General features: G+C 41.2%; 1 protein-coding gene across 7 annotated transcripts in view; it reads right to left on the reverse strand.

Moving 5' to 3' along the window:
• SMOC1 (SPARC related modular calcium binding 1) overlaps nucleotides 1-17,187 on the reverse strand; it is a 162,356-nt gene that overhangs the window by 79,106 nt on the left and 66,063 nt on the right. For all 7 annotated transcript variants that reach the window (XM_066188207.1, XM_066188208.1, XM_066188206.1 and 4 more), the window contains 2 exons: nucleotides 9,451-9,622; nucleotides 625-737 (listed from right to left, as the gene is read on the reverse strand). In XM_066188207.1, coding sequence (XP_066044304.1) covers nucleotides 625-737; nucleotides 9,451-9,520 — 183 coding nt within the window. In that variant the 5' untranslated portion in view covers nucleotides 9,521-9,622. The remainder of the gene's footprint in view (nucleotides 1-624; nucleotides 738-9,450; nucleotides 9,623-17,187) is intronic.

Consider the following 17,187-nt stretch of genomic DNA (forward strand, 5'->3'; position numbering starts at 1 on the left):
CGCATGAGCCATTTTTAACAGCCAGTTCAGTCAGCACTAGAACATTACTCAATATGCTAGTGGTAACAAAACCAGGTATCACTCTTCATTTCTACCCTGCTTTGGCAAGCTTCAGCAACTGAATAGTGAAGAATCAAAAACCCAAACAAAGCAGTCTCATCTCCTCTGCCAGTCCTCCAAATCACTACAGGACATAGAGTACAAGAAGTACCTTGCAGAAGGAACAGGCTCAACAGACTGCTGGTTTTTAGAAGAAGCAGAGGTAATAGCAGAATCAGCTGCATCTACCCTTCTCTGGGTAAGCCACAGGTCTCTTTACAGCTCCTCTTCATGGAGAAATTGACCTCTCCTGCAACTGTTTTTCGTTCTATGCAATGCTGAAGATCAATTGCCATTTGTTTCTGTACTACACCGGAGCTGATGCTACTGCAGGTGGACGTCTTTTAGGGTATTGTGATTGAATCAAAATTTCCATTTGGTTAAAGAAGTTTCCAGCTTTCAAATTTTTACCTGATTAAGTAAGAGTGTGCACCCACTCTGCTGTCGTAACTTGGCTCATGTCTTAACACTGAATCTCCCACAGACACCTGAAGCCTGGCTGAATGAAGCAAACAGAAATTTTACCTGCATGAATGATCCATCCTCATTGCATTCTGGGATGAAGACTGCTTCCTGGGGCTTCTTTGCCTGTTCCAGTGCTTGAGCTCTCTCTAATCGACACTTACTTTGGCCAGCATCTACAAAGAGAAAAGCAAAACTCATATACATTGCAATTTGGCCTCTTCAAAAGCTACCAGATGACCCATGCAGCTGCAAGGGAAAAAACCCCAAAACAAATAAATGTAAATCATAAAATACCATTACCCACACATTCATAATGTAGATATGGAGTTACCGCTCATGATCTTAAAGACAAATATGAACCTAGACAATCAAACTACAAGCCAGTTAATTAAGAGCTGCCTAATTTCTTACTCAATAGTTTTTTATGGTCATCTAAGGATCCTGGAAGCTTCTTTTAACCAGCACTGGAGCACAATGTCCACACAATGAAAGGCCATTAACATTAACAGCCTGAAACTAGATGGCTGAGTATAAACCACATAATTCAGGCTGAGCAGTGAGCTACGTAGAAAAGAAGTGATGATCCCCTCTTCTCTGAGCAACTCTCCCAGGAAAATACTAAAATAGACAGTCATCCATACGAACTTCCGCTTCTGTGTGGTTCAGATGAGGCAGATATGACATTTCCTGTGCTTTCCTGAAACTCAGCTTTTACCTCTAGTCCCAGTGCTTACAGCCAGGTGTGCATTACAACTTCCTCATATCAGTTACTCACTTTGGAGAAAGAAGGAAAAACACTTGCTCTGCAAGCAGAGTTTGAAGGGGTTAAGATCTCAGTTCTTACTTCAGATGATGGTAAAGTGTAGCATGACCTTAACCCCTTCCAGGCTGAGCTCACTGTTACAGAGTGTACCCAGATAAGTCTAACTCTAATTAATGACTGATGAGTCAAAAGAGGAAAGTTCTGCCCTACAGAGATCCACGATGACTTGGTGCTTACATTTAAAAGCATCAGGTCTAACAATACTGCTGTTCAGTCTAGAAAGAAAACAGTGAACATCTGTTTCCATGGCACTCTGACACCAGAACTAGCACCTTTCTTCTTCTATGAATCCACTCACTGAAGATTTTCAGTACAGAAACTTCAAGCAGCACCACACTGAGTGAACAAGTTTCAATCCCCATTGTACCAGGCACGAAAATCATATTGGTTAACAAAAAATTACACTGGATCCCTGAAGATCACATTCTGTTTCATAGACCACATGAACTTTGACAACAGAATCACTAATATCAGCATTAAACTAGAAAGTCAGTCTGGGTTCTTAGAGCAATTGAATTCACTTTGTGTGGCAACAGAAGTAACTTCCATCTAGGCATCTCTAGACACAGAAATCAATGACAATGCTGTAAATAGTTTTGATAAAGACAAACCAAAGCTTTCAGGCCGAGTACTTTATTGATACAACTGATGACTCAAGAAATTAAGTTTCCAGTTTGCCAACACAGTTTCATTTTAAACATATCACATCACTTTCCCAGGATGGATTTCACAGGGCTTCTGAAAGTATGAAAATCAAACCACTCTCTGGAAAAAGAATGATTCATAGTAACAGTACACAGTATAGATGCCAGCTGCTTAGGCAGTGGGTTAGAAAGCAACAAGACCTGCTTCAATTCCGCCAATGACCACTGAGTGAATAGAAGTTGGTCACCTCACGCCCCCCCTCCCCCCCCGTGACCTCATGTCACTTCTGATCCCCTATCAGTTATCTTTAGACTAATTTGTTCGTTGGGTGTTTGCAGAATACCAAAGCACAAGGAGCTTTGATCTCAGGTGGGCCCATTATGCACCTGTATAAAGAGTGAAATTGTTACAGAACAAAAAAGATTTGAATAAAATTCACACTTTTTTCCCTAGTTATCCATAAGCTTTGACATGGAATTTCCTTTTCGCCTGCTTGTCAACATGACCAGACAATCAGACCTTGTTTGCACATCTCCAGTGGAGGATAGTCCTCCCAACTGATCCTTCCAAACACGTGTTCACTCCTTCAGCTGAAAAGGAAGCACTGGCAATGCTTTTAACTGGAACACCTATCACCTGCAGATCTCCTGTTCAAGCCTAAGAGTCTAATCCTGCTTACATGACAGAGGACATTACTACAAAACCAGATGGTGTGCCTGCACTTTGTTTCATAGCTTCTGGACTGAAAACACTTTCAACTTCAGCATCACAGGAGACAACTAAGTAGCAAAAAAAAAAAAAAAAAAAAAAAAAAAAAAAAAAAAAAAAAACCCTCACACCAATCAGCATAGATTAGGGAGACGTGCACTTGCAAGGAAAAAAACAGGTGGGAATTTCTTACATGACAATCAAAGCACAAGTTCCCAAACGAAAGTGTTTTCTAGTCTCTATATATGAGGACACAAGACGGCAGACAGTCATTTCTGGTTCCTTTCCTGAACACAAAACGGAAGCATGAAGCGCTTCCACATAGCATCCACTTTAGTGCTGGCACACTTGCAACTACATAACTGAAACTGGATGCTTCAGCACAGAGCTGGTAGAAACAAACATTTTGTGATATCCCCTGCAGTACAAATACATGAGAAGCCCAAGAAGAAGGGAAACTAACCCAGATCTTTGTCCAATTTGTCTAATGAACAAAGAAACACGCACAAGATCAAGCCCTCACTTTAGGATGATAATATAAACACATTACTGCTAAGGCTACCATGTCCCTCCCGGCAATTTTAACTGGCTTTTATAGATTGAACTCTCTACTCCCACCCAGCAGAGCACACTCCATAGCACACCACCACTGCACCACGGTGTTTGAGAGCTCATCCTTGTTGCAGAATCTTTTGCACTTCAGTTGTTGGCTCAAGCGGTGACTCTTCACAAATTGCTGCTGAATTTTCTCCTGTTCATGAAAACTCAGGACTGATTACTTCTCCCATCCTTCCTCACAGATTTCCAAAGGTCATACAAGTCCTTTTACAGCCTTGATTTGGAACAGACACCTATATACCATGCTAGGTGGAAAGGTGCGTGCATATTGCTATCTTTTTTGTCAGTCTTCCACAGATCAGTTCCAGTAAAAACAGTGCCTTTAAGATCAACATTTACCAGTTTGTTTTTAATAGTACTGTCAATCCTTCTCTTCCTCACTCCACAGGCTGGTATTTTTATAGTGTTTGCATCAACATGTGATTTCAGTGGGATGACTTCACCTTGCTATTTTTGCTTTGTTAATTAGAAAATGTAAAGTATTACATAAGTGCCAAGTGTTTAAAAAGTAGCTGTCAAATAGCTCACCCCAAATAAGATGCATTACAAATTTTACTAAAGCCTGATCTTATGATTGTAGGTTCATATACACTATTCTGCATTTTGACTGCTTACCTAAGTGTTTCAGCACTTTCTTCCCTGTTTTTAGAAATGTTCTCTGGAATATCAAACACCATGTTTATAAACCAGAATGGCATTAATGCATTCCAGTTTCATGGTTCAAGCAGACTAAATTGGACACTTTTCCCTCCATCACATTAGGTGAAAAACCAAAACAGCATAACTTCTTTTGAAAGCAGATCTGCGTAATTTTACTTTAAATATCTTCAAACTTGGGACAGATTTACTGTAGCTCAGAAAGCTGCCTTTTAAAGAAAATTAATTCTCAAGTTGGCAGCTGGCAAGCAGGAGATTGTTAACTCTAAGTGATGTTTTTGACATCCCTGGCCTAATCAGCACAACGCAGGTGCACATAATTTTGGATTTTGCAATGAAATTGGCTAGTTACCATGGCTGATCTTATCCATGAATAGTTTATTCAAAAAAGACCACCATGTCCCTCATAATATACACACTGCCATCCTGAATAGGCTCCAAGAATTCCAGCATCCTCTCTTCAACAGGCAGAGGCAGTATTGACACCACACAATATCATGGTATAAAGACCCAGGCTCTCCAAATAACACAAAGTAAAACATCTCCAGGATTCACATAAGACTAGCAGCAAATCAATAGAAGGCAACCACTGAAATCCATTAAAGCTACTTAATTTTAATTCTCCTATGTTTGTATCCAAAGTTCAAATAGCAAAAATTGATCCCAGCAGCTTTTAAACTATTTTCAGTTCAGGTAACTGTCTCACATACAGGCCCAGTCTCCACCAGACATGAAGCAGTTCAGCTACGCTAAAGTCAGCAGATTCATACCCATTTACTCAACTATCTGTGTATTTGCATAAAACAGGCAAAAATAGATCTCAACAAATTACAAAAACATGCCTATCTATTGTACAGGATATCAATCATTATTCATTCTCCTCACTGTTTTCCACTTCATTTGGGTCGAGAACCACACCTGGAATCTCAAACTTCTTTCCCCCATAGAGAATGGTTCAGGTTGGTAGGGACCACTGGAGGTCATCTTGTCCAAACTTCCTGCTAACGTGGGGTCCCTTGGAGCACGCTACTCAGGATTGAGTACAGACAGCTACAGACATCTCCAGGGGAAGAGACTCTAGAACCTCTTTGGGCAGCTTTTCCACTACTTAGTTACCTTCACAGTAAAAATGTTCTCCCTCATGTTTGGGTGGAACTACCTGTGTTCCAGTTTCTGCCCATTGACTCTTGTCCTATTGCTTGGCACTACCAAAACACCTGGATCCATCCTGTGACACCCTACTTTCAAGATACTTATATACATTGATGAGGTCCCCTCTCAGGTCATATCTTCTCCAGGATAAACAGGCCCTGCTCCCCCAGTGTTTCCTCACAAGTGAGGTGCTTCATCACTATCTTTGACACCCTCTCCAGAATCTCCACGTCTCTCTGGTACTGAGGAGCCCAGAACTGCACACAGCACTCCAGATGTGGCCTCACCAGGGCTGAGTAGAGGGGCAGAATCACCTTCCTTGACCTGCTGTCAATGGTCTTCCTAATGCAGCTCAGGACCCATTGTCCCTCTTGGTCACAAGGACACACTGCTGGCTCATGGACATCTTTGTTGTCCACCAGGATCCCCAGGTCCTTCTCCACAGAGCTGCTTTTCAGCAGGTCTGTCCCCCGCTTGTACTGGTGCAGGAGGTAATTCCTTCCCAGGTGCAGGACCCCATACTCTGTTGAATTTCAATAAGGCTCCACTCTCCTCATCCCTCCAACCCTCAGACCTTTCTGAAGAGTTCCACAGCCCTCCTAGCTTTGAATTATCAACAAACTTGCTGAAGAGGCATCTGTCCCTTCATCCAAGTCACTGGAGAACAAATTAAATGATGATGGACCCAATATTGAACCTTGTGGGACACCACTAGTGGCAGGCCTCCAATCACACCTGTCCCACTGATCCCAATCCCCTGAGACCTGTCATTCACACAGCCCTCAAACCACCTCACTGTGCACTTGTCCAGTCTGCACTCCCTGAGCTTTCCTGTGAGGATATCATGGGAGAGGGTGTCAAAAGCCTTCCTGAAGTCCAGGTGGACAACACCCACTACTCTTCCTTCATGTATCCAGTCAGTTGTCCCACCACAGAAGGCAATCTGGTTGGTTAAGCATGACTTCCCCGTCCACACAGACTGCTCTAGATCACCTTCTTGTCTTCCTTTCACGCCAATACACTTTGTTCCTTTTTTGATATCCACCTTGCATTTCTACTCCAGACTTCCCTAATTTATTCAGAACATGCCTAGATTTGCAAGGTGATTGAAAGCGACACTTTAGAATTTACTAACTGCTGCCAAGGAAGGACATGCTTATTCACAGTCAAGGGAGAATAAAGAAAGTTTGAAGACAAAACACGTGGATCTAGTGAGTGGACAAAGCGGTTTCAAAACATCATCTCCTGTCCAACGAAAATAGTAGGTAGAGAAGATTATCTTCAAATAACCCATCAGTCAGAAGACCTACCTTGCTAGCACATTAGCCAAAAGCTATGTTCATTTCCTGTGTCCCAGAAGAAAGGCTAAAATCCTGTTACTATCTCCACCAGAAACTTACAGATAGGTACACTCTACAAAGTGATTTGTGATCTAAGAACAAAATCTGCACCAGCAGACTTATTAATCTAATTAATAAATCTAAAGAGAACTTTTAGAACACTCCCACGTTGTAATTAAAAAAGCCAAAGAAATTCCTAGAAATCAACCAGTTAACACAGAACTTAAATGTGTTCTAAGCCACAGATACATACCAATAAGACAATCTTATTGCCTTACATACCAGTAAGACACTGCATAAATGACTCTTGGCAAGCTGTCTAAAGATTAACAAGTATTTGTCCTCCACCCCTGTGAAGTCTTCAGGTATAACTCTTATTTAACATCAGATATTATGACGCCTCCTGAGAAACGATCCAGGTAACATTGCTTGGCTGTATATTTTAGACACAGCTATACCATCTGGAACTATTCCCTAGAATCTCATCAGTGAGGCTCCATTTGTCAGGGATGCCATAATTTGACCATTTTAAGCTACTCCTGACTTTTAACCCTTTGTGATGTGTGAGGGTTTGGAGGGAATTCAGATAATTTAGCACTGAAGGAATTTCATTGAAAAGTGCATGAGGAGGCTAGCAAGAAACGAGAGCTGAATAAGGGTTATAGCTCCCAAAGGGCTGGCAAGATTTCATCTTTAAAAGGTCCTTAGTTTCTTGAGAGAGAACAGAGCATTAAGTTGAATCAAAAAGGTTCTGTTCTCACTATGGAAACCATTCTGTTTTCCTTGGCACAAGCACAGTTCAAGTCATCAGCATATACACTGGAAGCCTATGGTAATCAGGGCTGCAGAACTATGCCTTGCTGTCCACAATATACTTTCTCTTTTACTTATTTTAGTCGCCTGTGGCTTTTCCCCCTTCAGAGAGTGAAGTGCAAGTTAAAACTTCTCACCAAAAGGATAAGTTCTTGGGCACAGTACCTAACACAAGTGTATGTGACTGAGCTTGATGGCCCACGGGATCCCTTACAGTTTCATGGGAGGTCTCCAGCAGAGCATCTGTCATGCAGGAGAAGTGAAGGCTGTTCAGGGCATACCCAGTGTCCTGCCACAGTACAACGTGCTCAGACACTGTCAGCAATACCTTCCTCTTTGCAAGTACACAATATAGACCCAGCCAACACCCCGTAGCTCAGCACAGGTGTCTCACAACTGCCTGAATTTGCCAACAACTGTGATCTTTATGCACTAAAGGTTAAGTTCCTAATGCAGCTAGAAAAACAAAATACCTTTGAAGAACAGCACATATGGGAATTACCAGCTAGGTTAAATTTGCATGTGATAGTTGAAAGAATATTCCTAATTCACAGTGATTGGTAGGAGTGTCAGTGGGTTAAAAGCAAGACTTGCAGTTTACAAACACTCCCAGACTGTTAGGTACTGTACAGTACCACAGGGTAAGAGGAAAAAGGAAAGGAGAATGTAAGTTAGCTTCAACTAAACATTTTAGATGCATCAGAGAGCAGAAAGAAAGATTACTTTACCTGTGCCCAAGACAAAACAATCTCAGTTACTTCTTTGGGACTCTGAAATCACAATTTACAGTAGACCATGTAGTTTGGGAAGCAAATTTTGTCAGCTTCCAGGAGCAGACAGTTTAGTATACAGATGTACCATATTTCAGATCTCATGTTTTAAGCAGCTGAATAGTGCCAGTTAATATGCCAATATCAGCTATGGAGCTGCTTATCTAAGAGACTCTGCTCAAGGGATGAAAGCAAACACAGGACTCTCGCCATACCGCTTCTTATTGCGATACTCAAAAATGCATCATTTTCAAGAACAATCCAAGTGCTTCTTAAGCTCTGCAAAGAAACATTCTGGGTTTCCAATATTTAGAAAGAAGCTCGATTCAAAGGCCTCTTCTATGCTATGGGAGAACCAACCCAGTAGCAATGAAAAACAAGCAAACAAAAAACAAATCGTACAAGCAATTTTTTTTCCATTGAGAAACTGTTTAAAAGAGATCAATATTTGAAGTCATGTTCATAATTCACCTAAACCACAAAAAGTCTGTTAATAGACTGAAAAGGGATTTCCATTTTATATCAAGTAATTCTAACAAAGTTTTTATTATAGTAAAAAAAGGCTTTTTAAACAATTGCCAGGCTTAAATGAATTTTTTTTTCTGTCACATGGATTTTAATGAGTTTCTCCTGTCACTTTAATCTACTGCCAAAAACACCTGTGCCATCTGCCTTCTGAGCCAATTGTGCTCTCAGAAAATGGACTCCACTTAATTTTTCACTTCATTGCAAATGCAAACCATTTGTATGACAAGACACCAATAATCCTTTAACAAGTTTCAACTTCATCTTTAGACTATGCCAAAGCGCTGAATTGAGAGACAGTATTCGCACTTCTAAGGAGATGTGTAACAGCAAACGGGAAAAAAAAGAGCCATGTAAAGCCTTGCATGCACTGTCTTCATAACTTGCTCAGCACAGAAAGGCTGTGTATGTCTGAAAAGGGACTAGACATCTAGTGTGCATCATATTCTTCCCCACTCCAAACTCCTGTTGGTCAAAGGATCAAAGGTGCCTTGATTCCTAATCAGCACAGGTAGCAAGGAAGAAGTCTGCTTTCAGGATTTGGTTTTGTACTTCCATGGGGCCAGTTGTTTCTCTCTGCAGACATATATTCCAGCCCTTTTTCAGGGGCTGTGGCTGTGATGTCTGTGGCTCCTTTGCCTTCTTTCATTGATAATTCAGTCAGCTCATACTCTACTGCCTAAACCGAGACTCAGACACCCATGCTTGCAGGAACACACAATTCCAAATCAGATTACTCTCAGAGCATGGTACTAAACTCAGAGGTCTAAGGATTCTGTTTCTTAGGAGGCAGGCCTCCCGTTTCCCCTCACAGAGGCCTTTGAAACCCACCTACCTTTGCAGCGGCCACGGTGTGTCACGCTCAGACTGGGCTCGCGGCACTTGGCTCTCTGGTAGTCGCACATGGACTCGTACGTTCTGCCGTCAGACGCACACAGCGGCTTGGACTGGGACCTGGAGCAATGCAGGTTACACTGCGGGTCTCTGTCACGGTCGCTTATTAAAAACTGAAGGAAGTGAAAAAAGGAGGGAGAAAAAAAAAAACACAGTGGTTTTGTTTGGTTTCCCAAAACTGAGCGTGGTGTATTTTTTTCTTTATGACAATAACAATATGACTATAATGCATTTTAAGCTGCCTAACAAAGCTGACTTTGCCTGAAGGGAACTTTAAATGAAACACGTACATCTTTTAAAAAAATTAACGGTCTTTGCCATTCCATTCTCTTTAATAAAATGGAAACATTACTCACTCTGCCTCACCTCTAAAAAAGTAAGATGTGCAAAGCCAAACACAACCCACACGAGAAGGGCAATACTGAGTCACAACAGCCTAGCTTGCCCAGTGCTGTGCCACAAACAGTATCCGGTACTAGACAATTTTAGTCAGAGACACAAAAAATTTATCACCAAAGACACAGGAATACAAATAAATTATCAAGATTGGCCTTGGTAGTTGAACCATGCATGTGACCAGTTTTTTATCACCAGTAATGTTTTTGAAAGCACTGTTTATATCATCTGTAAATACCACCTGCAAGAGCATATCTGCACGCTCCCAAAGTCACCTTTTGTTCTATCCTGAAGGCACCCAGCACAGCTGGCAATTGCACTTCATGCATCCCACAGTCTGATTACACACTACGTGGAAGCCTGTTTCCTTTCAGAAGTTTGAATTTATATCATCTTTCTGCATACCTCTTCTTCCTGAGCATTCCATTATGATGCAACCCATTTTGTACAAATGTGGCATTCCTTGTCAGTCTTCTGTAGTTTGAATAATCCCAACCTTCTAATTTGTCACCCAGACTACTTCTCTACATATCACGATCACTGTGTTTTCTTTGGCATTCTCCATTATATTTGGTGATGGGGAAACCCACAATGCACCTGATTCCCCACCTTCTGTCTGTTTGTTTCCTGCAAATCCCAACATCTGGAAGTAGTTCACTGTTGTACCCTCAACTCTACTTTGAGCTGCCTATAGGGACATCCAGGTCTCCTTCCCAAGTTCATATTATTCTCCCGAGGATCCAAACTGACCGTCATCTTTCCATAACCACTTGCAGAAATTTTTGGCAAGTCATGATAGTAGCAGCCTTTTTCTGTTCCCATACTACCCCACTTAGTGGTTTGTCAGACTTTTAATTATTACCCAATCACCTGTTCACAGGAAGATTTCAGAGGACTTTTCAAACAAGTTCCATGAGGATTAAGCAAAGAAAAGGCAAGTCAAACCTGCCTTGCATTTCCCCATCCCTACCTCCCATTTCTACAGCCTCTTGCAAGCCTGGGGGCACCAGAGCTGCTTTCTGACACACTGATATCCCAGCTCACTGTCAAAGCAGCTCTGAGCTCAGCAGTTCAGAGCTGGCTGGCGAATGGGCACTGACTGACACCCTGCCTGTATGCACAAAGCCACAGCTCTCCAAGTGTGTTGATAGCTGGATGCCTTACAGGGAAGTGTGAGTCACTGCCATAATCACCTTGGTGTTACAGTTTCCTACAAAGCTGTCTACTCTATGCTTTGAGGTTAAAGCTGTTAAAAAAACATTGCCTGAAGCCTAGTTTAGGTTGGTTTTTAACCACTCAGAGAACACGCATCTCTGAAATTTGGTTCTTGGTGGGTTTTCTCATTACAAAAAATCTTTTCTTCCCAGTTACATGAAAAACAATTAAGAAGTTTCATATTTTCATACTGTACTGCTGGATCTTCTGAAGACTAATGCATTACTAAACCCCCTATTCAAACATGACAGCTGGGAAAAGCAAGGAAATTTTACTTTTGGTGAGGCAAACTTTTTTAAAAATCTCGTCTGTCACAGACTTGACATACTTGTTACAGCACAGTGTTTTTGAAATGTTTTTGTTTCTTTTCTGCAACACATTCTATAACCTGGCAACACCTGCTCCAAATGGGAAATTGGAAAATTTAAACCTGAAGGCAATTTTAAATTGTTTATAGAGACTTGGACTAGACTATAAAAACACTGTAAAGCTGGACCAGATTTTTTTCTTTTCAGTGGTTGGACTACCACAAGTTAACTTGGAATTGCTCTGGCTACAGTAATGTCTTTCTGTCAGCCCCAAAATGCAAAGATCAGTAGTGACTGTAAACATACAGCAATGAGCAACAGATTGAAGATACTGAAGCCTCCTCCCAGCATGTGATGTCAGACACTGAAAGACTCACAAGGCTTTCTGTATGTAAAAACAGACTTTCAAAGCAGAGCTGCCTGATAGGACAGTATGGTGCACATGCAGCAATTAAATTTTCAGTTCAACACAGGAGCCATTCTGGTTTAGAAGGAACACACAGATCTCCTATTTATCACAACTGGAGACTTGAGCTACTGGCATGAAACTTTTTGCAAATTCCTTGTCAGAAGCTGAGTTCCACAAGTATGAGTTATCCAGAGGTTCAAGAAAAAAATCTGGAATACTGGTTCTCAGCATGAAACCATATTACCAACTTATTGAAAGTCATCTTGTATCATGACAACTCACTTAAGCCTTCTGCAGCCTGTACCAAAATAGTATAGGGGGGGCTTATACATCAAGAACACCCCTCCTTCATTCTAAAGAATAAAAAGTTGTTCTCAAGGCTGATAAACAAGTTAAACCTAAGGCTGTAGAAGAGCTTTCCTCAGGTGCCTCTTTGCAGACAGAGAAATAACTTGACATTGATTAATTATGAGGGCCTGAGGAAACATGCAGAGCACCCCAATGCAGTCTGTGAAGTTCTTGCCTATCCAAATTAAGCCAAGAACCATGTTATTAGAAAAAAAAAAAATTAAAAAAAATCAAAAGCCTTTTTAGCATTTGTAATTTGGATTACAGTAGGGCGCCCACACAGCATGTTCGGTGCTTTCCAGACACTGAAGATGCCACACCTGCCTTGCCAAAAAAGTTTATGGTTTACGTAGTAGCACAAGATGGTGCTTGTTTTGTTCAGGTAGATCGTAAATGTGTAAGTCTGCATTAAATCCAAGAAGGATCCAGGATCACACCTGTCTGATCAGAGCTCTTCTCACGCAAGAAAGCCGTGCTGCCAGAAAGGCCAGCAATATCTCCAGGAGATCCAGAGGACTTCAAAAACTCCTCCGAAGAGTAGGGTGCCTGTTCCACTGTAGCTCAGCCCATATCTTTGCTCAGCAGCCCTGACAGCATTCAGGTATAAAATGGTCATTCTTTGTCCCTTTTCTAGCAGGTAAGCATTCATGCTACAGAAGTGATGGTCAATAAAGACCACTCACAGACATTTAATAGACTACATGTTTTGAGAGTACATCCCCTCTCACCCAGCAGAAAAAGTCTTCCTTTAGCATTTTGCCGGTCTGAGAGCGTGACCTCCTCTGCAAGCAACCTCAGCTGCACAAAGAAAAAGAATGGATGAATGCTAAAACGTGTCTGCCACGCGTTGTCATGCCCTTGGTTCTGTAATTTTAACAGCTAGGACCACAATCCATATGTAGTCAGTTTAATTTTATTTTATAATTCCTACTTTGAGCAAACAGGCACAGCTTTCCCAAGGGCACAGCCCTGCTCCAAAAGAGCCCCTTGGTCACTGGTGGAGATACTGCTGAGCTGGGCTGAGGGCTGTGAGTAATGTGCCCTAATGCCTGGTACTCACCCTCCCCAGACACAGCCAAGAGAGGATTGTGATTCTCTGGTCTTTCCAGGGGAAGAACAGCAAGGTAAGCATTCTGCCTTTAATGCCAAATGTCCTATGATGACCTCTGAAGCTCAAATCAAAGCCTGATGTCCCAACAGCTCCAGGACGCACACACAAACAGGCTTTGCAAACAACAGAATCGCTACTCACACAGCAGCGCTTGGTGCTCTACACACAGACACACTATGCAAGCAAACCTGGACTCAGGGAAAAAGCAAACCTGCAAACATGTGCAGCACCAGCAGGTTTCCAAGCTTCATCTAGAAAGAAGAGGAAAATAGTTGTCTTAGCTCTGAATTTTCTCAAAGCTTCTTTTTGATTTCTGTGTTCCCATTTGTTTCAGAACACACTACATCCAAAGCAAATGGGACTGGAGACAGCTTATCAGTTCTTTATCTCCTCTCTTTTCCTCCATGAGAAGAAAGCTATTAAAAGTAGAACTAAAAGGAAAACAAACAAACCACCACAAACACAAAACGCCAGCTAAAAAAGGAAAACAAAAACAAACAAAAAACCCCCAAACAAACCCCCTTCCAAAACTAGAAGGAATAATCTATTTTACAGGAAAAAGTTAAAATTGACCAGATTACAAGTAGGATCCACTGAATATAGACTCAGTACTAAGACAAGTAACACTAGCATTAAGCAACAGTATTTGTATTTATGTAACATTTATTTACACTAAGGGAGTCTGCAAAGTGCATATTTCAGCAAGGTTGAGTCCCTGCCTAAAGACTTCCCAGTCCAATGCAGCTCTCAGAGCATCTTTTTTATGTCAAATGTTCTATCTGTATAAGGACACAAACCTCCTCCTTTAGCAAATACATTTACACAGGTGCTTGCAGAAACCACTTCCCAAACTGCTTTCTGCTTCTTCAGACTTGAAAAGAAAAAGGAAAGATAAGAGGTCAGAATGAAGTTAACTTTGCCAACAAAGCATATCTGTTCTTTTTCTCCACACCTCAACACCACTGCTGACAAACAACAAACACTGATTAAAGGGTTTTTAATGCCTGTGAAGGAAAGCAGACTCCCTGCAGCTGCACAGCAGCTGGGAACACTTGTGTTATTTAGCAGAAAAAGGTCTGACCCCACAAGTGAAAATGAGCTTGGTGGTCACTCATTCTATTCACCATCTGGGTACATTATAAGCACAAACAGAACAGCACAGCCTTTTGTGATGGAGGTAACGAGAAATGGCCAAGGCATTGTAGTACCACAGTAACATGCCTTAGCAAGGCTTCAGGGAAAAGAGGGAGCAAGGGACGAACGTGAGAAAGTGGAAATCTATTGAGAAACAAATCTAGAGTTCACTACAGATCAAAACAGAGGTGCCTCTGCTATTTAGCAGCTTCACTTCAGATTAGTACTGCAGAGTGCTGCAGCCTAACAGAACTGAGATAGACAAAACAGCACTTTGCAATATTTTACTCCTGTTTTGGCAGATTTCAAGTTTGAAGACCCTTAGAACACGTCTTGGGAAAGTGTGATTCATCTAGGTACATTCACATGGCACAGATCACCCACTCATTAGTCAACATCCTCAGACTGGCCTGTCTTAAGTACAAATGAGCAAGTCCTTCCCAGAGAGAATTCCCCAGGAAAACCATACAATTTTACACATTAAGGGAGACTATAAACTTCTCGACATTTTTGTTGCTGTTGGAAAGAATCATTTCACATTTTTATGCCTTGGTTTCAGGCTCCAAACTGGTGCAACCAGCCATTCTGGAGGCACAACTGGAGCCAAGTTCCAGTTTTAATCATGGCTAGACTCTCAGCCCCATGGCAGGTTGCCTACAGGGCACAAGCATTACAACTTCAACCACTGGTTTTGGACTTCAGCCAAGCTTCCTGACATGGAACCACAAGCCTAGCAGGTTTCACAGGGGTCAGAGATCCTGTTCTGAGCCAGAGACCCAAAATGCCTGCTTCTAGGAATACAAAGAGGAAAATTTGAAAGTCTTAAAAACTCTCTCAGGGTTTGCAGTCTTACACGTGCAGAAAGATATCAACCGGCCAGAGCCACCAAGCTCCCAACAGCTGACCGGGCTGTCCAGCCTCTGTCCTGAAAGTGCCTATGCAGCCTCAGAAACTAGGAAATGAAAAAAGGCTTTTGAAGTGAGCTTCCTGAGAAGTTTGTCATGTGTTTTGGGGCAGGGAAAGAAAGAGATTGATTTATTTTAATATACCCTTTTTGGAAATGCTCACAAGTTTGTACTTCATTGGCACCTGGATAACTTTTTTTAAGACAAAAGTTCTCAAAGTTCTGATCTTAAGATGTTCCAGTCCTTGGGTGGGGTTTTTTTAGCATCCTACAGTTTTATGCCAAGACTTAAGTCTTTCTCAACAAATTTCAGAAGGGCACTTCCCCCAGGCAGAAGGTACTTACAAGAAATACATTGTAATACTTTTACTGCTTGAGTCACCCCTCCTGCAAAGTGAAGAGTCTAGCCTAAGTTAAAGCACCACTTAAGTTTCAACCCCAAGCCTCCAGCTGTGCAAATAAGAATGGGTTCAAAGCACAAAGCCTGTGCTTGAGGATGGTAAAGGCTGAGCAAATGTATGGGATCACACTGCAAAGCCAGTAAACTCTAGATTTATTTGCATGAGTTGAATTCAAGGGAGATTTTTGCTCTTACAGGCTAGAAACCTGATTTTCTACAGTGATTTTTTCCTTCCCTCATACTGTTCTCCCACAATCCTTGCTTTGTGTAAGCCACAAATGAAGGGCAGTACTTAAGTATTATGCTTCATCTGTTAGATGACTTTTAGCTAGGAAATAAAATTTTCATTTTCTTTGCAAACTGACCCCCAAATATAATGCAGCAGCCGCTTCCATTTTTAGAAGATGAGGTACTACATCCAGAGAAGCTGCCTAATGGAGTATTTGAAAAGCCCACCAAAGGTTTGGGAGAAACCCTTAGAATTGCACTTCATCTCAGCAGCACTCTAGGTTTTTACTTGTTGAGATTTTGTTGTTCATAGAAAAAAAAAAAAGTCATTGCAGTCAGGAAGTGAACTTTTAAAATTTTCTCTTTTTGCTTTGACATGCAAGTTTATGAAAGTGCTTAACTACATTTACTCATGGGAAAGAAAATGCCAGAGACACCAGGGACAAGAAATTTATTTCATATTTTAAAATAATTCCTTCTCCCACACAATTTTTATATCCACATGCCTGTATCACCTTCATAAAATCCAACTTCAATTTTGTAAGTCCCAAGTTTAAGCATCTCATAAGTTCATTACACTAATCATCTGAACAGACGAAGAAACCAAAACTTAAACACAAAATAGAAACTCCATCTTTAGTGTCACACTTCTAACACACAACTTCTAAATCTTTCCAGTAAGTCCAGCAGCATTAAGGTAGAGACTGATTTAATTTATTTGAAGTAATCACTTCAGTTTCTGTCAAAACTCACTCTCCTACTCACAGTATTCCTCCAGCCAAGGTAACATGTAAGCCTAGAACAAATTTAATCTTAAATTTAATTTGTCAAACACATTGACAAGAAAAGGTATGTTTAACTTGGACTATTTATTCTTTTTACCTTTGCAACTATACATGTAGAACCAGATAGAAAATCTACGTGTTTGAATAGTCAGGCAATGAATTTCTTGTCCCAGGACAATAATGGCAAAACTTCCATTAACATAAGATGTGGAATCTTGTCTTCACTAAATTGTACTGTTTAATAATTTGATCTAGTCTTTTGAGTTTAAGGAGTCCTGTGCTTATTCAGCATAATTCAGAAAACAAACTCAAAACATCCTACTGTGTACCCTATGCCAAGTTAATCTCTCAGTAGCTACTTCCCCTACTTCAGTCTGTCATAGTGCTAGTTGAAGCTGTTGATCTCCACTAGCAAATGTAGCAGGATTACAACTTCATGC

Source organism: Chamaea fasciata, unplaced genomic scaffold, assembly GCF_029207755.1.
Source record: "Chamaea fasciata isolate MVZ Bird 193981 ecotype frontalis unplaced genomic scaffold, bChaFas1.0.hap1 SCAF_7, whole genome shotgun sequence".
In the NCBI taxonomy this organism is placed as follows: Eukaryota; Metazoa; Chordata; class Aves; order Passeriformes; family Sylviidae; genus Chamaea; species Chamaea fasciata.